This window comes from Pezoporus wallicus, unplaced genomic scaffold (assembly GCF_028554395.1).
Source record: "Pezoporus wallicus isolate ANWC-B61680 ecotype Strahan unplaced genomic scaffold, APGP_CSIRO_Pwel_v1 scaffold_7107, whole genome shotgun sequence".
Lineage (NCBI taxonomy): Eukaryota > Metazoa > Chordata > Aves > Psittaciformes > Psittacidae > Pezoporus > Pezoporus wallicus.
This window is the reverse complement of record NW_026642114.1, coordinates 7,508,532-7,529,898: the sequence shown is the minus strand read 5'-3', so window position 1 is coordinate 7,529,898 and position 21,367 is coordinate 7,508,532. Positions and strand designations below refer to the sequence as shown.

At 51.8% G+C, this 21,367-nt stretch overlaps 2 protein-coding genes and 2 non-coding genes across 4 annotated transcripts; 3 read left to right on the top strand and 1 right to left on the bottom strand.

Moving 5' to 3' along the window:
- Positions 1 to 312: 312 nt before the first annotated feature.
- NCL (nucleolin) lies at positions 313 to 7,604 on the top strand. Its single transcript, XM_057427186.1, has 15 exons — positions 313 to 559; positions 1,224 to 1,331; positions 1,948 to 2,233; positions 2,565 to 2,714; positions 2,911 to 3,090; positions 3,310 to 3,393; positions 3,626 to 3,761; positions 4,015 to 4,151; positions 4,548 to 4,674; positions 4,819 to 4,952; positions 5,298 to 5,433; positions 5,523 to 5,674; positions 6,165 to 6,291; positions 6,705 to 6,934; positions 7,112 to 7,604. The coding sequence occupies exons 1-15, from the start codon at positions 542 to 544 to the stop codon at positions 7,192 to 7,194; spliced, it is 2,088 nt and encodes a 695-aa protein (XP_057283169.1). The 5' UTR covers positions 313 to 541; the 3' UTR covers positions 7,195 to 7,604.
- LOC130608968 (small nucleolar RNA SNORD82) lies at positions 3,489 to 3,558 on the top strand. Its single transcript, XR_008974688.1, has one exon. It is a non-coding gene; the product is annotated as a small nucleolar RNA SNORD82 (small nucleolar RNA).
- Positions 5,786 to 5,862, top strand: LOC130608969 (small nucleolar RNA SNORD20). The gene has a single exon (XR_008974689.1). It is a non-coding gene; the product is annotated as a small nucleolar RNA SNORD20 (small nucleolar RNA).
- Positions 7,605 to 9,858: 2,254 nt separating the features above from the next.
- On the bottom strand, positions 9,859 to 17,433 carry B3GNT7 (UDP-GlcNAc:betaGal beta-1,3-N-acetylglucosaminyltransferase 7). The gene is made up of 2 exons (XM_057427190.1): positions 17,279 to 17,433; positions 9,859 to 13,422 (listed from the first exon to the last, which is right to left on the bottom strand). Exons 1-2 carry the CDS (start codon positions 17,287 to 17,289, stop codon positions 12,225 to 12,227), a joined length of 1,209 nt encoding a protein of 402 aa, XP_057283173.1. The 5' UTR covers positions 17,290 to 17,433; the 3' UTR covers positions 9,859 to 12,224.
- Positions 17,434 to 21,367: the final 3,934 nt, after the last annotated feature.

Sequence of the window (21,367 nt, the reverse complement as noted above, 5' to 3'; positions counted from 1 at the left end):
GACCCCCCGTATACCCCTACCGGCCCGCGCCCAGCTCCACCACGTGGCCGCCGACCACCACGTGTTCTCCCGCGGCCCCGGTCACGCCCACCCACGGCTAAGCCCCGCCGCCCAGCCAAGGCGCAGGCGCCGAGCTGCCCCGGCGGGCGGCGCGCACCCCTCCTTTCTCGGGCTCAGCCTCGCGGACTCGCTCCCTGCCGCGGCTGTAACGCGCTTTCCCGTTGGCTGATCGCAAAGCGCCGCGCATTGGCGGAGGGGGCTCGAGGGGCGGGGGCGGCGATTGGCGGCCCGGAGCGCACGGCAATTGGCTGGAGCGGGGGCGGAGGGGGCGTGGCGTGGCGGAGGTCTAGGCAAGCGAGCGGAAGGGGCCCGTGTTCGCTCTTTCGTTTCAGTCCCCGGTCCGGGTCGCCAGCGCTTCGCCGCAGCTCCCGCTGACCGCCCGGGGCCCGCCCTGCTCCTTGCCGGTTCCCGCCGGCCGTGCCCGCCCTTACACTGAGACAACTCGGCCGCCGCCCCTGCGCCGCCAAGCACCGCCGCCATCATGGTGAAGATCACCAAGGTGAGGATGGCGGGCGGAGCAGTGCTCAGCCACCGGGCGGGAAGCGGGCGGCCGCCGCTATGTCGAGGTGGACGAATGGTGATGGGGGGGGGGGGGGGGGGGGGGAGAGGCGGAGAAAGAAGCGGGGGGAGGGAGACGGGCCGCTTTCCCGCTGGCGTCTCCCCAGGCCGCGCGACAGTTTCCAGGCCTCCCATCCCTCAGCCCGAAGATGGCGGCGAGGGGAGGGGCCTCGCCCTCCATGGAGGCGGTTTCAAGCCCTGGCCGGTCCTGTTCTCCTCCATGTTGCGCGCGGAGGCCCGGTCGCGGGAGGGGAAACGGGGCTCAGAAGTGGGGGGATATGGAGGGGTAGAAGGTGGGGGACGGTAGCACATCGGGGCGCGCCGCGTGCGAGTGCGCTTAGGCCGAGGAGGGGTGGGGCCACGCCGCCGTGCGGACACGTGGTCCGCCGGGACGGAGCGAGCACGTGGGAGCGCGCCCCCCCCCTCCCCCCCGCGTGTCCTGTCGGGACCCTGCGTCCCCGGTGTCCCCGTTACAGGCCTCCGCACCGCGGTGGGGCGGCCACGTGGTTGGGACAGTTGTCCGCCGGGGCGGCCCCGGAGTGTAACCGTGCTGTTCGGTGCCGGGAGGAGAAGCACGCCGCCTAAGAGCTCGTTGTCTCTTTCAGACCCCAAAGAATCAGATCAAACAGAAAAAAATGGCTCCTCCCCCGAAAAAGGTCGAGGAAAGCGAGGAAGAGGAGTCCTCTGAGCTAGAGGAAAGCAGCGGAGAAGAGGTGATTAATCTAGAAATGGAGTCAAAAGGATACACGTGTTACAGAAGTGTCATGAGGGTGGAGGGGCGCATGGTGTGTGACAGAATCGACGTTAATGAACAGTTAGTGTCTGTCAGCTAGATGTGGCTAAAGAATAAGCTGTATGTCAAAAGAGAAAAGTGATGTTGGAGAGAGTAGCTTTGCTGCTCAGTCTGTACTTCCAGGCTCTGGGAAGGGCTGCTGGGATCTGAAAGCTGTCCTGGGATGGATAAGCAAGTGGGCAATTAACTACCCTAGTAGACAGACAATTGGCAATAATTGGATTGTCACGCATAAATAATACGCAAGACTAAAAATTTCTAGCTCTTTAATTCTAGCAGAGATATCACTGGTCTTGGTTCACTACCAGGAAATTTAGAGATGCGTTAATGTTCCATAAGCAGTCTGTTAAAAATCATTAAAAAGCTGGTTTTGAGCTTTATTAATTCCATGGAATAGGCAGTTATGGTCATTCAGCAGAAACTTTTGAGTCTGTTTCCAAATGCTTTAGGTTGTACTTGCTATATATTTGTCTGTCAGTGATGTAATAACAGGTTAAAGGGCCAGTGTAGGAATCTTGCACTGATTTGTATTTCAGGTGATCCCTCTGAAGAAACCACAAAAAGTAGCAGTTACACCAGCCAAGAAGGCTGCTACTCCTGCAAAGAAGGCTGCAACTCCTGCGAAAAAGGCAGTTACACCTGCCAAAAAGCCTGTGGCTACTCCAGCTAAAAAGGCTGTTGCTCCATCACCAAAAAAGGCTGCTGTCCTAACCAAGGGAGCAAAAAATGGCAAGAATGCTAAGAAGGATGAGAGCGAGGACGAAGATGAGGATGATGAAGAAGATGATGATGAGGAGGAAGATGAGGAAGATGATGAGTCTGGTACATTATTTTTGACATACTCGTTCATCCTTGCATAAGTTGACTAAAACTGGTCCAATTGCATTGCTGAATTTCAGTACTATTAGCATTGAAAGTTTAGCATTAATACGTATGAGAGGGGGTTCGCTAGTTAAGAGGTGTAAAAGAGGGAAAGGTGGGGAATTGGTGAAGTTTGCAGGAAGGAGAACTGGGCATTATGCAGCCTTTGAAGTATCTTCTAGTTTTCTGATCGTTCTTTCCTGAACTTGGCCAAAGTCTTGTGCAAGTACTTTACTAGCAAAGTTTGAATGCTGGGTGGTATGAGTTAACACTTGCTGTGTTGTTGGTGCAGATGAGGAAGAGGAACCAGCAATGCCTGTGAAGCCTACAGCCAAAAAGCCTGCAGCAGTACCAGCCAAAAAGCCTGCAGTTGTGCCAGCAAAACAAGAATCTGAAGATGATGAGGATGAGGAGGAGGATGATGATGAGGAAGAAGATGATGGTATGTGAGATTTTGGAAAACTGACTCAAAGCAAGAAGGGGAAGAGCTTTTAAATATGTTAAACTAATAAGCACTTTTAGGGGAGCTAGAGGGGTTGTGTGTAACTTCATGTATTAGTGCTATTTTACTTTGTCTTAGTCTAAGAAGAAGCCTTAGTCTTGAATATGTCTGAAATCTTGTGCTGAAATTGTTTCAGAGTCTGAGGATGAAGTCATGGACACAACCCCTGTTCAAGTGAAGAAGCCTGCTCCAGCAAAGGCTGCACCAGTGAAGTCGAAGGCAGACTCTGAAGATGAGGAAGATGAAGAGGATGATGAGGAAGATGAGGATGAAGAGGAGGATGAAGAGGATGCCGAGGAGGAAAGTGAAGATGAAAGTGAGTTTAAATGTTTTTTGAGGCTGTGACTCTTAACAAGAATGATGCTTGAGCAACTTTTTTGTCCGATCATGGCCTTCTGGGCAGAGGAATAGTTGCTGTAGTGACAAGACAAGGTCTTGTGAATGATGAGTGTACAGGTTAATGCTTCAGTATCAATCCAATGTAGAAAGAGTTGTTTTGTACTTACCAGTGGTGGTGTTTGTTTTCTTATCACAGAACCTGTGAAGGAAGCACCTGGAAAGAGGAAGAAAGAAATGGCCAATAAAAGTGCACCAGAGGCCAAGAAAAAGAAAACAGATGGTAGGTGTTACGGACTCATCATATAATGCTTGCTGATGGACTGTTACTGGTGGGTGAGGCCTGTAACTGTGAAGTGCTGAGTGGGGCTTTTTTCCAGCACAAGTGATGATAATAAGGGACTTAATGCTGAAGTATGATGTCACTTTTGAGCAGAAACTGATGTGCTAAAGCTGTCTGTTTCAGTTTTTTTAAAAAAAAAAAAGCCCAACCTGATACATCTTTTCCTCTAAAGGGCCCACTTCAGCATTCTCCATCTTTGTGGGAAATTTGGTCTCCACCAAGGACTATGATGAACTGAAGGCTGGCCTCAAAGAATTCTTTGGGAAGAAGAATATTGAAGTTTTAGATGTCAGAATTGGTGCTTCCAAGTGAGTTCATCAGTAGAATTTTGGTGCTAATTTCTTATTGGCAGTAATTTGTTTGGAGAGGTATTTCCCTAAAGAGAGAGCTGCCACTTCAGTACAGAGCTGCTGTTCTGCACTGGTGTTAGTTATGTGGATCAGTTAGCGTTTATTTACTGACAGTCTGACTTGACCAGTGGGGAACTCTTCTTGTTCTGTGTGTCTGTGTTCTCTGCTACTAGAGGTAGATCAGCTTAAATAGTAAGGTTTCTTCTTTCAGGCGATTTGGCTATGTGGATTTTTCATCTGCTGAAGATCTGGATAAAGCTCTCCAACTGAATGGAAAGAAGTTAATGGGTTCAGAAGTCAAACTGGAAAAAGCGAAGAGCAAGGAAACTATGAAAGAAAATAAGAAAGGTACAGCCTGTAACCCCAAATACCTGTGCACATCAAAGAAAAGTTGTCATCAGGTCTTTGAGCAGGCTGGCAGTGTTACTCATGGCCCTTGTTCACTCTTTTAAGGCAGATCTTCCTGGTTTGGGCTCATCATAAACAGTTCTCAAATGCTGACATACGGCTAGGCAAATTCAGACTGGAATATCTGGAAATGTGATCACTAGAAATGCACTGTGTACTGGGGGGGCTGAGGAAGATCTGTTCCTGATGCCTTTAAGAGAAGTATAGTGGCAGCCTAATTTCTGTCATAGTTGCTTTTTCAGTTTATGAAAGTGACTGCTTCTCACTAAACCAGCAGTGTAAATGAGAAGGGATTTTTTTTTTAGCTGGTAATGTGAAAGTAACCTTTCTTTGCAGAGAGAGATGCCAGAACACTGTTTGTGAAGAATCTGCCCTACCGCTTAACTGAAGATGAAATGAGAGAGGTGTTTGAAAACGCACAAGAAATTCGAATAGTAATGAACAAGGAGGGGAACAGCAAAGGGTGTGTAGCAGTTGGATATTTGATGTTCCTTTGCATTAGGAGTATAATTTTTGGAGTATTTTTCTTCCACATCCTTCCTTGCATTCACAAACTTTAATCCTTCCTGGAAGGAGGCATTTGCTTATGTGCTTTTCTGTGCTGCAGGATGGCCTACATTGAATTTAAAACAGAAGCCGAGGCAAACAAAGCTCTGGAGGAGAAGCAGGGCACAGAGATTGATGGTCGCGCCATGGTTATTGATTTCACTGGTGAGAAGAGCCATCAAGACCATCAGAAAGGTACTTTTCCAAGTAAAAAATGTGCATACATATGACAAGGTTTAATTTCACTAATTTAAGAAGTTTGCTGGAATAGAGCAACTTGAAGCACTGCAGGAAAACTGTAAGATAGCAAGGAGAGACCTTTTGCCTGTCTTGTGCTATGCATCCTGTCTTTGCTGCATGTTTTAGACAAGGGGGAACAACTAGGCCAGATGACCCAAAACAGTGCTGCACTTTGCCTTATGCCTCACCTTGAGGTGAGAAGGGAGCAGCAACTACTCATTCTAGAGAGGGTCTTCTGACTAGAGGCAGAGCTTTCCTCCTCCAGACTTCAGCATTTACAGCACTGAATTTTCTCCATAGGAGGTGGAGAGAGAGAGTCAAAGACCTTAATTGTGAACAACCTCTCATACGCTGCTTCAGAAGAGACTCTCCAAGAACTCTTCAAGAAAGCATCTTCCATCAAGATGCCACAGACCAACCAGGGCAGGCCGAAAGGGTGTGTTGTGCTGTTCTTGGCATTACAAAGGACTTGGCTCTCTAGATCCTTGTGCTCCCAGGTTGACCTAAATCTTTCTCTCCAAATAGGTATGCATTTGTAGAATTCCCCACCACTGAGGATGCCAAAGAGGCATTGAATTCCTGTAACAACACAGAGATTGAAGGCAGAACAATCAGACTGGAGTTCAGTTCACCAGGGTGGCAGAAAGGGAACACGAACGCAAGAGGAGGATTTAATCGTAAGTGTTCAGGTTTGATCTTGAGACAGCTGTGGCAGGAGTATACCATTCATGTGAACTTAGGGCTGCATGTCTGTGGAGTGAAAGGCTTGCATCAAAAAGTGAGTGGGCTGGATATGATGACTGACTGTCTGAAATGCTGATGAAACTACTGCCAAAGTCCTCTAGATAGTCAAGTGCTGATCCAGCAGCATCTGTCCAGTTACTGTTCCTGTTGGTGAGATGCAAGCATCTATTTAAAAAAGAAAAAGGAGGGGGAAAAGTGTGTGTGTGGGAAAATATATATATTTTGACAGTACCAGTTACTTTTGATGTCAGGCCCTAACTACTAGTCCTGAAAAGTTTTCTAGGACTACTTTAAATGCCTGAGCTGTTCCTTCAAAACCAACCCTTCAGCCTTGGCATCTGTTGTAGGAGCCTACAATGCTGTGTTAAGTGGTGGCTACCTTGCTAGGGTTTAGTGATCTCTGAATGTATTCTTTTTCCATAGAACAAAGCAAAACATTGTTTGTCAGAGGCCTTTCGGAGGACACCACAGAGGAGACGCTAAGAGAATCATTTGAAGGCTCTATAAGTGCTAGAATAGTCACAGACAGAGACACAGGATCATCTAAAGGGTATGTTAAAACACCACTGGATTAGCTGGGTTGTTGTGAAGTCTCGCTTCAACTGGTAAGCGCAGTGCAGGTCAATACTCATGCTCATGTGGTGATTTTTGAAGCTAGTAAGTTGGAGGGAACCAGAAAACTAGCATATGTCTTTGGGTCTGTTCACAAACTCACTTCTCAATGAGCTCCTTCCTGCCAACAAATCCATGGCAGCCTATGGATTCGCACGAGAAGAATATTAACTGTTCAGTACTGGCAAACTCGCAACAGGACTCCATCCGTTGTGATCAGCCACTGCTCTTCCACAAGTAATGCTGCTGCAGCAGTGCAGGCATTTGTTTCCGAAGGGATTGCTATCATGTACCTGTAGGTGGTGCTACAGCTTGCAGAATTTGATCGTCTGACCTTAACCTGCTTCCTAGGTTTGGGTTTGTGGACTTCAGCTCCCCAGAAGATGCCAAAGCAGCTAAAGAAGCCATGGAGGATGGAGAGATAGATGGAAACAAAGTGATCCTTGATTTTGCCAAGCCAAAGGGTGAATTTCAACGGGGCGGCGGATTTGGCGGTGGATTTGGTGGTCGTGGTGGCAGAGGAGGAGGCCGAGGAGGAAGAGGTGGATTTGGTGGCAGAGGGGGTGGCAGAGGATTTGGAGGTAAGAAGAGGCAAACAACTGCTGTTCTAGGGGGGCTTGTTCAAAAGCTAAATGGAAGCTCTTCTAGGGATTGTGGTGTGGTGCCACCAGGGAGTGTTTGATGTGAATTTATTTCCTGTCCTGTGCCAGGGTGGGTTGGGCAACCTGTAACTCTTCTTGTCTTAACTTACTTTCTAGGTAGAGGAGGTGGCTTCCGAGGAGGCAGAGGAGGAGGTGGTGGAGAACACAAGCCACAAGGGAAGAAGATAAAGTTTGAATAAACTTCCCCTTTTCTTTCCCTTCTCCTGCTCTCTGAGACTATCTGAAAGGACTCCGGGGGTTTTTATTCTCCTTTGATCTTGGCGGAGCCTTCGGAGGACATTCCAAGATGCGAAGCAGTACTGTGAGCTGCTTGGAAGATACAGTTTTCATTTCAAGGAAGAGAGAGCAAGCCATTTTGACTGCTTGCTTATTCAAACAAACTTTTTAAAAAAAAATGAGCGCTAGATGTGGGAATTTACCCTTTGTCTGTGAGTTGTCTTGAATTTATAATGTTTTACCCATGTACAAAAGGTTTGGATTTTTTTTTTCCTATAAACTCCTGTAGCATTTTTGCTGTAAAAATGCAAAATGTTTTATCATTTGTGCTTCAGCACCCTGTCGTGGACAGATTAAAGGACCTAAACTGGTTTCTGTTACTTCTGTGCCTCTGAAATCAAGCAGGTCCAAGATAACCTCCTCTCTCAAGTTCAGATCATTACCGCCAGAGATGGGACCTCCTGCCCTGCTTTCCTCTAGGCTGCATCAGCTCCCAGCAGTGTATGTATGCAGGGAGGAGTAGGAGAGAGGAAGGCAACGGCTGGGAGAACTCAGTGGCTGTATAACCACACTTTTTTTTTAACTTAAGATGTATGTAATGTTGCATGCTAGCCAATTGCTTTTTTACTTTCTTTTTAAATGAGTAAAACAGTCTTCTACCAGGGCCCTGCAGCTCAGTCATACTGATATGCATTGCCTCTTGTCCTTCATTCTAGATTATTTTTTTATCTTGACTCTTCCTGTTGTAAGAAGCAAATGGATTAAAACATGGGCTTGGGCAGTATTAACCCTTGCAACCCTTGGTGCAGGTGAGTGTCATTACTAGAGTAGGGATGAAGGTGCTGGGTCCTGGCCCACTCCTGCCAGCACATTACTGGCCTTTTTTTGAGCCAGGCAGTTGGCTGGTATCCCACAATGGTGGCTGTTTGGAGTACTGCTGCTCTTGGGTGCAGCATCCCCAAGGGGCACAGAATGCCTGGGGCAGCTATCGTTGTGGCTGCAGGGTTTGTGTAGTCAGCTGAACCTTGCCTTGGACACGGGGCCTTTCCTGTGTCCTGCCCGAGGCTTGTGCTTAGAGGCTGGTACTGACCTTGAGCCTCAGCCCTGTCGGGCAGCTTCACCCCCTTCGTGTACTGTGGCAACACTGGGAACTTCCTGCCATGCAAAATCCTCGAAGGCCCTTCAGTGGTCATGTGCTGGTCTCTTCTCCATATGGATTCCCAAGCCACAGCCCATGGAGGTAAAAGGGTTTCTCTAAGGGCAGTGTTGAACAGCAGTGCGGGCATTACATTTAGCTTGGGGTTTCTGCTCCTCTTGAGGCCTGAGGAGGGGTCTGTGTTTTCCCCGCTCCCTGAGCCAGGGCTGCTCCTTTCCCGCCGTTTGGGCATCAGCCATTTTAGAGCCGCCACCCGGGACCCGCCGGCAAATGGTCGGAAGGCGGCGGCGCGGCCGGCCGCCAGGGGGCAGCACGTGCCCGCGCTGGGGCTGGGGCCGGGGCCGGGGCCGGGGCCGCTGCTACCCCGGGGTGCTCAGCTCCTCGCCCGCCGTGGGGTGAGCGAACGTGGCGCGGAGGCAGTGCCCGCTTCCGGGGGGGTGAAGCGGTCAGCAAATTGGTTTGGGGGCTTGCTGTACCCTTCCCAAGCCCTAGCTTGCCTCTTGGCCTGCATTCGACCTCAGCCCTGCCCCGTGGGGCCCAGCGCCACTTTCACACCAGTATCTGGACCCTGCAGTCACTGTGGGCCCCTGGATCTCTGCTGGTACCCTGCGGAGGAGTCCTGGAGTGGGAGGACACAGCCCTGGGTCATGCTGGAGAGGAAAAGGGTGAGAGCATCCACAAGTGCATCCACTTAGCATTTTGCCTTTTGTCCCCACCTGGGAAATTTTTGGTGCCATTGGGAAGCTGGCCTTGGTGGTTGGTGGCCCGGCCTGCCAAGTGCAGAATGTCCTGGTGGCCTTTGCTAGCCTCTCCACTCCCCATCACCTTGTTGAGCCCTGGAAACTAAGCTCTCAGTTCCCCAACACTGAGGTGAGACCCACAGGATCACCTATGGCTTTCCTCCAGCTTTGACCCCAGCCAGGCTCAAACCAGATGAGAGCTTGACCCTGCAGTTGTGTCTCAGTCTGCTCTGGGGTCACCATGCTGACCCATGGCATGTGTATCCCATTATGCCATGGCCACGGCATGTGTCACCCTTTGGCAGTGCTTTCGTTCAGGAAAAAACAGGGAGCAAGGTCCTGCCATGGAGGGGGCTGATAGGGACAGCATGGTGGCGATCTCCTTCAGGGTGAGCAGAGGGTGATAAACAAACCTGCCAAAGCAGCTCTTCCCGTGGAGGGTGATGTGAGAAGTTCCTCAGTGCAGGGTGCCAGGATGATCTAAAGTTTACCTAGGTTTGAAATGCAGCTGGAGGGTGCATGGAGGAGGGAAAATATCTACCAGCCCTTGTTAAAACAACATACCAGGTTCCACGAGGAAGCTGTGCCAAGCTGGAACAGGGAAGCCACAGCCCCCAGATCCCACTCCAAGCAGTGGTTTTGCCTCTGTAGTCCATTACCAAGTTTTGTTCCCAACCAGCCAAGCTGTTTTGGTCAGCAGAACCCCACTAGCAATGACACGAGGCAAGGGCTTGGGGATTTTTTTTTCCTTCTCTTTTAACCTTTATTTAGAAACTACATTGTTCACCAAAGTCTACAAGGTTTCTCTGTACAGGTCCCACCAGGTGAAGAGCAACACTGAGAGATTTCTGCACTCAGCCCTGGCTCCCTGTATGCATTGCTACAGAGACCAAGAGCTATCCCTGCATGTAGGATAAATATACAGCCCAATGTACTGTACCTGACATAAATTACTGAGGTGTCAATTTGGAAGTATTTCTGAACTCACTCCTGTTGGAAGGAGGGAGGGATGGGAAAGTGAAGGAGTGTTATGTGCTGCCTAAGGCCAGCGGGCACAGAAAGTGCCCCCAGGGCACTGCCCCGCGCTGCCGGCACTTGCCCCAGGGACACGGTGCTGCTTGGTGCTTCATAAATCAAATTTCACAGTATCACTGCCAGCCCCAGTACCAACAGTTGAGCCCGGGCAGCAACGGGCTCTTTGTCTTCTCTTTCTCAAATTTGCATCTCATCTGAGCAGATGAGGGACATTTGCCGAGAAGTGGTGTAGTTTGGTGTCAAGGTGCCTTTTTTGACTGGTTTATGCCCTTTTCTGTTTGTTTTTAGACCTGGGGAACATACAGACTTGGAGTAAATGAAACGGGCCCATTTCCAAAGCACATTAAGAAAAGGAAAGAAGAGAAAAAAAAAAAAAAGGCACTGCACAGGGGGACGTTTGAGGTAGTCTAAATTTTTTCCTTTCAATGTCTGGCACCAGGGAGGGAGAGAGAGCGAGTGCACATGTGCCCATGTTTTGCTGTGCGTGCTCAGGACCATGGATGTGGCTCTGTGTGCCCCCCGTGGCGCACAGGGACATCTGGGCATGCAAGTCGTAAGCATGGGGACATCCGTGTGTGCAGAGCCTGTGGCTGGAGCTGGCACACCAGCACCCAGGCACACGTGTGGCTTTGCACATGTCGGTGTCTTTGCTCACACCTGCAGTCAGTGGCTGGAGAGTATCCATGGCCCCTGTGTGGCCAAGTGTCCCTCTGTGTTGGGGGGGTCTCCACCACACAGCTGGTTTGCGGCTCCTCTTGACAGCTCCAGTGGCCCTTTCAGCCCAAAGAAAAAGGGCTATGTCCTGTGATACCATTCCATCAGGCTCCTGGGCCTCATCCTTCAGAACACTGCAACACCTCTGAGAGTAGCAGCTGTTGTGCAAAACACCAGCCCCCCTTCACCTTATCCTCTTGGACCCCACTCCACGTTCCAGGGCAGGACCGGTGCTCTCCAACCTGCCCTGGAGCACAGAGCTCGCTGTAAATCCAGGGCTGAGCCCAAGCAGCCACACATGGGATCTTTGAGGGCTGTCATCCCTATCTGAGGCAACCCCACCAGGACAGCCCTGCTGCAAGGAGAGCGTCTCCCTGCAGCAAGTCTCCAGGATGCCTGCACCCAAGCTGGGCTACCAGGTGAGATAAGCTTCTGTGCTGCTGCAGCTGGGGCTAAGTTTCTCTGCCACTTCCTTGGCCAGGGGCAAGGGCAGCCTGCCTCGTCCCTTCCCTTTCCTGCCAGGAGGAACAAATCCCTGAGGAATTTTGGCTGGGTACATTCCTACAGAGTGCATGAACAGCGAGGCCAGCAGAGTGGCTAGGGAGCAGAGCACAGCCTGGGCTGGTGCTGGGATCCAGCATCATGCGGGACCCTCTACTGGGGACAAAGACCCTGATCCCCTGGCCACCTGGCTGAAACCCTAATGGGTGCTCGGGGCTGGTGAGGTCCGGCCTCAGAGGAGAGCCCCTTTCCACAGCTGCATAGTGGGGACACAAGAGAGGACTTCAGCAGGGGGGAACCCAATGGTCACAGGGTCAGTGTCACTAAAACCTTGCATGGAGGAGAAATCTGAGAAAATAAATAAAATCCCCTTGACTTTTGAGCCATAGGGGGCTCACGCACTTGTAAACCACTCAACTCCCTTGGAGCAGCTTCCCTGGATAGCCAGACCCTGAACATCTCCAAAAAATACCTGTGCCACATCCCTCCCTGCCTCCCCCCACCCCACAGTGCATCATGCTCCAGTGGAGGTGGTACTTAAACCAGAGCACAAACCCCTCTGCCCTTTCCCTCTCTCTCTTAACTTTGTGCTAGATTTGTTGTGCTGTTTTTTTTATCTCTTCTTTTTCAGCAACCCCCAACCCAGCTGGAGATAAGTGAATCACATTACAGTACAGGAGCAAACACTATTGCAAACCCTGCCTGCGAGAGCAGTGTCTCTGCCCTCCTCACCCCAGAAGGAGATGTCCCTGAAGGATTTGTGTGCCACCAGCAGACATTCTCCCCATCCCAGAGCAGGGATCGATTGTCCCAGCCCTTCTAGTCCCAGCTCTCCAGAGAGACTGAGCTAAAGGACATTGAGTTTTCTTGAGCATGTCAAGTTACTGTGGACCAAGTCCCACATTTGGAGCAACTCTGGAGGCAGCAGTTTATGAACCACCAGCACACTCCGGAAAAAACATGGCTCCTTGTTCATCTTGCTGTTCTTGTTCTTCACAATGCCAAAAGTTTTGAAGCCCTCATGCCCAACAGGTGCTACATTAAGGACCTGCAAGCACATCCCTAGGAAGACGTCGTCGATGGGGTACAGCTCCAGCATCTCTGAGGTTTTGTGTAGCCTCTTGGCCAGGGGTCCATCCATGATGAAGCCCCCACCTCCTACATAGGGTGGGTAATTGCTTTTGTTGTAGAGGGCGCTGGGGATGTAGTACTTGTTCTCCTTCTTCCGAATCGGCTTGGCCTTGTAGAGGACATCCCCCACGAAGAGGTCCTCTCCCTCTCTCTTGTCATCCAGGAACTCCAGGATGTTGCTGGGATTCACGAACACATCATCGTCACCTTTGAAGATGAAGCGGACATTGTCACAGTAGATGTTCAGCCACTTCAGGAAATGGACCTCTTTGAGGGTGAGGTTGAAAAAGGTGTCCAGGAAATCCCACTGCAAGATGTCCCCATAGATGAGGTTCTCGTAATCCAGCAGTTTCTGGTAGTTGGCTTTCTCCTCCTCCTTGGAAGCTGTGCCCAGCAAGAACAGTGTCCTGATCCTCTTGCCATCCACGTCCTTCTCCTGTCCCCAGGTTCTGCGGATGGCCTCGCGGCGGTCGTGCTGCGTGATGATAGACTTGACCACAATGAGCAGGTAGACATCCCCGCTGCATTTTTCAGGGTGGTTGATCAGCATGGGAAAGTAGCGGCAATGCCGATAGAGCAGGAACTGCTGGAAGTTGGGCTCCAGCCCTTTGAACCAGTCCACCTTGCTTAAATTCTGATTGGCTGAGCAGTTGGTAGTGGTGACATCCCAGGATTTTGCTTGCTCTGCAGTTATGCTCTCCTCCTTCCCAGGAGCTTTCTCCTTGCTGTTCCAGAAAGTGCTGGTGATGGAGAAGGCACTGTCTCTCTTCTGTGTTTTAAGGGGCTCCAGCAGGGGCAGGTCTTTCTGCTGCTGGCCCTGCGTGAAATGGTTGGGTGCCATTCCGCGCTGCAGCACTGTTACTGTGATCACCAGCAAGAAGGAGAGGCAAATGGTTTTGTAGATGGTCTTCTTCCTAAAGGGACAAGACATGGGGATTAAGGAGAGGAAACTGCAGGCTGCAAGAGGCCTGTCTGCAGAAGCACTTCCTGGAGAGGTCATGGGATGCTCATAATCTGTGTCCCATCACCCTTTGACAGGCAGCAGTCTTGTGGGAAGAGCTGTAGGACACTTCCATGTGCGCTTTTCCCACCTGCATCCCGCTTATGGGGGTACTGTTGGGTGTTCTGGCCTTCTTTCAGGACCCGTTACTTCACTTTGCAGTGATAATAAGGAGCAGCAGACACACTGCAGTTTGAGGGCAGATTTCTCAGCCTGCAGCAAACCAGGTATCTGCATGTGCAGGATGTGTGGGGGACTAGGGGTGGTAAATCACACACTTGTGGGACCATGCTGCTGCTCTCAACTGCTGCAGATCCATCTATCACCCAGGGAAGCTGCTGGCTCAGGGGACAAACCCTGAAGCCCACCGGGGGCTTGAGCAGGATCATCCTGTGGTCTTTGAGACAGTGGGAATGCTGCACTCAGGGATTACAGATGCACTAGATACTACCTCCTCCGCCCCCCAACCTGCTTTTTACACAGTTAAAGGTGGGAGGAGACAAAATGCTTGTTCCATCCATCTGCACTGTGCTGCCCTGCAGTGCCTGGCTCCTCTCCACAGCTGGCATATCTGCACTGATTTCTTCCTGCCGCAGCTGACCTCCACATGCCCACTGGGGTCCTGATGGCTTCCCAAGGGCAGCCCCATCTCTGGCTGCTCCTAAGGTGCTTGGCAGTCCCTAATACACCTTTCATGGGTGAAAGGGACATCAGCTGGGAAGTCAAAGGAGATACATGTGGCACCAGCCACCTGGCTCCCCTGTGCCTGTCCTCTTGGTGACAGAAGCATGTCCCAGCCCTGGTGCCCTGTTGGGAGCCAGAAAGATCCAAGACCGTCTCTACTAGGCAGATGGCACCTTCATTTTGGGATAGTCCAGGGAAGGAGCTTGGGGCTGAAATCTGAAACATTTAACCAATGTAATTTCCAGGTAGCCGGAAAAAAAACCAAACGAAGCATTGAAATGTTCTTGGCTCTGGGGACTGGATTGTGATCTGCTGGGACACTGGGAAGCTCCTGGGGTTTTGGGACACAGGCTGCCCCAAAGCACCTGGCTTTATGGGACACCCCATATGTAGTCCCAGGGCTCCCCAGGGCAGGTGACAGCACTGCTCCTGGGGACTCTGGCCACCATGAAATGCAGGAGCCCCAAGTGGGAGCCGGGGAACCAGGAGCTTTTGGGGGCTCTTCTTTCTTGTCTTCACCCTCATTTACGTGTGAAAGCTGTGATCACTAGTGTGGACTGAGAGAACAAGCATGGAAATAAGTAATTATGAGTAAATGGATAGATATTCCACATCCAGTTTTATATGTGGCCACTCATCTGAGACTGATGAGGGAGCAGTTCTGATTAGATCTCACCATTCCCTTAACCCTCTCCAGCCCTGACCAAACAGCTCTGAGCTTATTCTTAGAAACCCTTCTGTCCCAATAGAACTGTAACCCTGCATAGCCAAGCAATGTTTAAAACTTCAGAATAATAGCAAAAATAACCCGTCACCCCAGCAGCACTGATCCCATCCTGACACCCCAGCCTTGCTCCCATCCCATTCCATTCCATCCTATCCTTACACAACCCGCTGCCCCAAGGACAACCCATAATGAGGTACCCAGCCCAAAGGACAAACAGTGTTTCCCCACTGGGAAGGGAATTACTGATATAATTTCAAAAAATTTACATAGATAGGGCTGTTGCTCACTCACACGGATGGGTCCCACCCTCGGCAGGCGCTGCCTGACAGAGCCAGGAGCTGGATGGAGCCACTCACCCCATCACCTTCCCTGGGCCACTGCTTTTGATTTTAGCCAGGCAGAAAACACTGCCCTGGGGCTGAGGGGCGAGCTCTATCTTTCTGTAAGAGGAGGAAGGCTCGGGTAGCCTGGGTACACGTGGGTATATCAGTGAGGTGTTGCACAACAGCATAGAAACTTATTCCTTTTCAGCAGACACCATTTCCCAGTTCTCACTGGTTCAACATGCAATTTTTGCTCTGTTATAAAAACTTGTTTGGGATTTTTCCTATACGTCTGCCTCTGGAAACCACGGAGGCACCACTGGGTCCAACAGGAACCAGGAGCCCAGCAGCTGCCTTCTGCCCCACAGAAACCCCATCCCTGCACTGGCAAGAAAGTTTGGGGACTGAGGGGACCCTGAGCCACAACTGCAGGTGGATTTGAGAGTCAAAAGATGTGTACATCTTTTCTGATCTCAAGTATTTCTGTTTTGTGGTGTCCTCAGCTGAGAAGTACTTTAGGAGGGAGAAACCATGTCGTGCTCTTCAGAGCCCCCAGGAACCACTGCTTTGCAAGGAGATGAGGGAAGTGCTTAAGGTTTGCTGCCATCAGAGAAATCACCCTGCTGAGCCCCAGCACCCTCCTCAGGGCATAACCCTGGCAGTGTCCTCAAGATCCCAGGGCACCCGGCGCTGCGGAGCCCAAGGTCGCAGCAACCCGCACCCATCCCGGCTGAGCTCCTACCAGCGCCAGCCAGGACTGACTGCTCCAGCTGCCGGTGTCAGTGCCACTAAGAGAGCTTTGAAAGGGTCCCAACCCGCTCCTGCTTTTCCTTTTCTCCACCAGAAAAAGCTCAAAAGCCTCCCTGTGAGACAGCCAGGCCACTGCTGGCTGTGCCCCGGCAGTTAAACATAAATCCCCAAATTAGAGGTGGGCAGTTTCCCTTTCAGGTGGTGATGCTGTAGAGCAGCGAAGCCCCAGAAGACTGGGGCTCTCCATCCCCCGTCCCCAGAGAGGCACACAGCGGCTTTTGATCCGCATGAAAACCTCTTTGATCAGTCAGGGCTATCTATTTATTTGGATTTTTCTGGCCCCTCAATTAGACTCAGTCACTGAGCCGGAGGAGGCACTGCCAGCATAGAGCCCTTTCTGTTGGTAGTGCCAAGGGCTGGGGAGAGGGGATCTTGTCTAGAAGGGGGAGAAAGCACCCAAATGTCTCCAAAAGCAGCTGGGTGCAAGCGCCAAGTGGGGCCCCAGCTCACGACGGTTCTCCCCAGTTCCGGGGTATCCAGGGATTATAAAATACGTCTGGTTTAAAGTATAAAAGGTATTTGGGTTAAAGTAAAACTAGTAACGGTAAAAAGAGCGGGCTGGGGAAGAGGCAAGAGCCAAACCGCTGGATGACTCCCCCCGCCGTGGGAATCTGCCCCCAGTCTGGCGCGGCCGTGGGACAGGGACCCACGGGCAGGTCTGGCTGTCCCCACGGCCCCACTCTCCCTGACCACGCCACGCAAACCAGCGCTTTGCAGAGAAAGGCAGGGAAAGGCATCCCCGGAGAAGGGGGGGACGACGACGGGGACTGACCGCCAGCGCCTGCCCGGTGCCCCCGTCCCGGCTCCCGCCGGAGCTCCGGTGCGCCGGGATGGGACGAGGTTTGCTCCAGGACCGGGCACCCCAGAAAGCCTTCCCCGGGGTACCCCGCTCAGGAGGGGAACACTGGGGAACGGGACCCCCGCCTCGGAGCTCTCTGAAGAGTCGAGCGGGATGGGGGGGCGCCCCTCCTGGGACGGGGACAGACGAGCAGGGCACAAAGGGCAGACGCGTCCTTTGCCCATTCCCATGAGCATCCTCCTCACCAAAGCTGCCCGTTCCCCGCCAGCCGCCCCTGCGACACCCCTGGGAAGGGACCCGATGGGAACGGGACCTCGCAGTCCCCAGGCTTCGGGCAGGACGCAGCGCCGGGGCGGCGGAGAGCAGCACGGACCACAGGGTTCCAGACGGTGCCGGAGCGGAGCTCGGGCTCCTCGTAGTCACTCACCACTGGAACATGCTGGGAGTGGGACGGGGCGGCAGCTCCGCTGCTGGCCGGGGCTGCCCGCGGTCCGGGCGCTTCTCTCTGTCCTCTTCCTCTTCCTCCTCCTCTTTTTTTCTCTTCCCCCCTCCCCTACTTTTTCGCTTTTCCCTCCCCTCAGCCTCCGAGGTGGAGCCAAGAGGGATGGCAGAGCAGGTAGGTTAACTCTTGCCCTGCCCCTCCGTCATCCCCCGACTCATCAGCAGTCACAGCTGCCACGGGAAGGGGTTTAAGGGCGACACTCCCCGATTCCCCCTGAAGACCCTCCCCGCTGCTGATGGGACACCCATCAGGAGCTGGGAGCTCAGGGTGGGGAATGTCCAATCCCGGCATCCTGCAGGGTCTTCTGCAGCCCGGGCACAGTGCTCTCTCTGGGGTGCTTATCCCTGCCCCACAGCCGTAAATTGCAAAAGATCCCAGCTATGGGAAGGGGATCTCAGTGGTCACCAGGAGAGGTGCTTTTGGCAGCTGGGATTTGATCTCTGGAAAAGGAATGTGTGTCTTTTCTGTTCACCCCTGCTTCTCCCAACACAGGCAGGTTACTTTGGGATGAATCCCAAAAGGGAGCTGAGGCCCAACAGCAGTTTCTCATGGGGGCACTGAGATCTGAGATCCCAGCTTTGCCTCTGTACAAAGCATGGTTGGGGATCCCTAGAGCAATGAGCCCCACATCTCCTGCAACCCACTTCTTATCCAGGATCCCCACCTCTCCTTGGACACCCATCTGTCCTGCGACCCCATTTCTCCCAGGACCCACATCTCACTCAAGATTCACACCTTGTCAGGGAACAACATTCTTCCCAGGACTCCCACCTCACTGGGCACCCATGCTCCTTCCAGGACCCACATATCTGCTGGGCCCACACTGCACCTGGGAGGACAGAGAGTCAAGATGAAGGGTTGCTGCAGCAGGAAGATGCCTGCTTGGTATGCCAGGACCTGTCTCATGGGTCAAATTCCACCAGCACCACAGACAGGTGATGTGTCCTTCATACTCCTCTTTCAGCCCTGGTTTGAAGCAGTGTTTCACCAGCTACTGCAGCCATATCAACATGGGACATCTGATTGCCCATTTAGAAGCTGAGTTCAGACCTTCCTTTCCTGTTAAGTGTGGCATCTCAGTTGAGGGTCTTTTTCAGCCATGAAAATAAGTCTCTATCATTTCTGTAATTTCTCCCTTTTTGCCATCTTCCCATCCTCCCCAGCCACCCATGTCAACTGTGAAGCCAGACTGGGAAGACTCCAGGAAATCCTTTGGATATTTCCTTTCCTGGCCAGCAGAGATATCCCAGTCCCTCGCCCTGCACCCCCTCTGCATTTCACACTAGTTAAGGCTCTTCCACAGCTCTCACAACCCCTGGGAAACACTGTGCTTGTCGTGGGAAAAGCTCTTCTGTTCCAAGGCTGAACAACACAGTGGGACCCACAAAACCTTTGCTACTCAAGCAGCATTTGGTCCTGCTCCAAGAAAACCCCAAGTGCAGCTCAGTTTGTGGAGGAAAGTTGCACAGCTCTCTCCAGACCTGCTTCTCAATCCTTATCTCAGCTTATCACTTTCCCAGATGCCCTGCAGCTCTGTGTCCTGGGGGCTGTGAAGGCTCCCTGGAAAACACTGCCCAAACAGGCTGCACCAGCTCTGCAGCACCCCACAACCTTGTCACCGCCAAAGGTCCCTACACACCTTCCCTGATTCCTTTGTAGTCTGTTCCTGTTGCCCATGGGGAAGTCTGTATCTGCTGAACTCATGGCCACAAGGAAATCGTGGCTGTGAGAGGCAAGGAGAAAGGCTGTTTGGGCTACGCTGAAAAGCCCTGACACTGATATCCGCTTGACAAGAGTGGGATGTGAGAGGGACATGTCTCATCCCTGTAACACTGGGGTTGTAGGTACACACTGGCCCATGGCTGGGAACTCACCCCACTCTGCCTTCTCACAGAGGAGGACTGCATTGGAGAAGCTCCCCTTCACAGTCACAAAGGGATGTGAAGCGCACCAAAAGCACAGCCACCATCTCCTCCTTGCAACATGCTCTGGGACCACGATGGGGACAGGAATGGCAGCAGCATCCCCACCATGGGGAGCACAGACTGGAGCACATGCTGCAGCTGCAGGGGACACCCAGACACTGTTGGTGTACAACAGGCTCCTAGGGCTCTCTGATCCCCCAGCATCAGCACGTCCAGCTGGCAAGGCCAGCGCCAGCCATGGTGCAGTGTACCTGATGAGCCCTGCTCTCCCTGCAGCAGAGCCACTTCCATGCCTGGTGCAGGGCTCGTGACAGCCTGTGGCAGGGAGTTCTGACAGCCATGCTCCCAGGCTCCTGACTTTCTGACGGCTGCTTCCCTGCAGGAAAGTGGCCTGAGTGCGAGGACTTCCTGGATACTCCTGTGCTGATGCACAGGGTTTCGGCTCAATTCTCTGTGCAGGCAGGCCCTGCTCCCACTCCCTCTGTGTGGACAGATGCACGTCCCATTGAGTGAGAGCACTTGCAGACCTGGGGTGTGCTGCCTTTGCAAAACCTTACTTCTGATAGTCATTAAAGACTCAAATAGTGCCAGGTCTGGCTCATGACAGAGATAAGCATTGTCCTAGGCACCTCTGGCACCACCGGCTCCTGTTTCAAGGCTGACTCTTAAGATGAAGCAGCATTTTTTACATTTGTTTCATCATTAGATAGAAAAGTTTTGGACAAAGCTGTGTTTTTGTGCTCCCCAGATTCACCCTGAGAAAGCAGAAAGGCAGCAGGAAGTTTAAAACCAGACTGAAAGTGTTTTCTTTTTGAAAAATGAAAAGAAATCCTCCTCCACAGACCTTTCCCTTGCCTCTTTCCAGCACTTGGCCAGGACAGGTTTTATCTGAGCAGCCACAACCCCTGTGCTGAGAGTGAAACCTGAAAAAGAGAAACCTGAATTTTGTTGTTAGCCCAAAATCAGAGCCAGGGGAAGCAGCACTTCACCAGGAGCAAACCCAGCCACCAGCAGACCTCTGCTGTTTCTGCCCATGCCTGAATCCATCACCCTGCCCCTCCTTTGCTGCAGCACCCAGCACCCTTACTTCTTAGGTCTAAGCCATTAGACTGAAATTTGGAGGCACCAGGTGCCTTTCTGGCACAGTTGGCAGAGCTGCAGATGTCTGGAGAAAGGCTTTTGGGTGGCAGGTACTGGTCAGGCATGGAAAAGCTGAGCTCCTTTGCCTTGAGCAACGCCAGTGACACCACGATCCTGTAAAAGCTGGCAGGGGACCTGCAAGAAATAACACTCAGGCACAACATCATTGTACTGTATGGGGATGCAGAAGGGAAAGTGATGCACAGATTCCATCATCAGATGATGACATCAGCTTCTGCTGGCACCAGCCACAGCTGTGGCCACCAGTCCCAGGACCCATTTGGAGACAGTTGGTACCAGTGCCACGCACTCGCCTCCCACCTGAGCATCACTCCCAGTGCCACTACTAGAGATGGGGGCAAGCAACCTGTGGGGATGCAAGGCTTTGGAGTTGGCACCTAGCAGGGCTATGGAGCATCATTTGGGCAAAGGGAAAGGGTGAGGACGGGGGCGATGCCAAAGCATCTCATTTAGATGTTCTCAAAGCAAACCACAACACTTTTTTTGTTGCAAGAAACCTCTTCCCATTTCAAAGCAGACCTGGACTAAAATTTTCTCTTCTTTTTTTTTTTTTTTTTGAAAAATAAAAAAAAAAAAAAAAATAAAAAAAAAAAGTATATATATATATATATATAAAGTACAAAGAAAACAGTGAGCTTCTTTTATGAAGTTTATGTAATCCCAGAGGACTGGCTAGTGGCAGGTTGACCCAGCCAGTATTTTCCCACTGATGGTTTGGGTTTTTTTTCACTGGGAAAAGCTGTCCTGGTTTCTTTGCTATGGGGGCTTTTTCTGTTGCTTTCTGATTTATTTCCATTCCAGCAAATTACATGTACACAGAAAAAGGCTCATCTCTTCTCCTGGCAACTCTCATACATCCTGGCCCCTCGTGCCAGTGCCACAGTCCCCAGGCTGGGTTTTCCATGCAAGCCAAGGTCCTGTTGCCCCA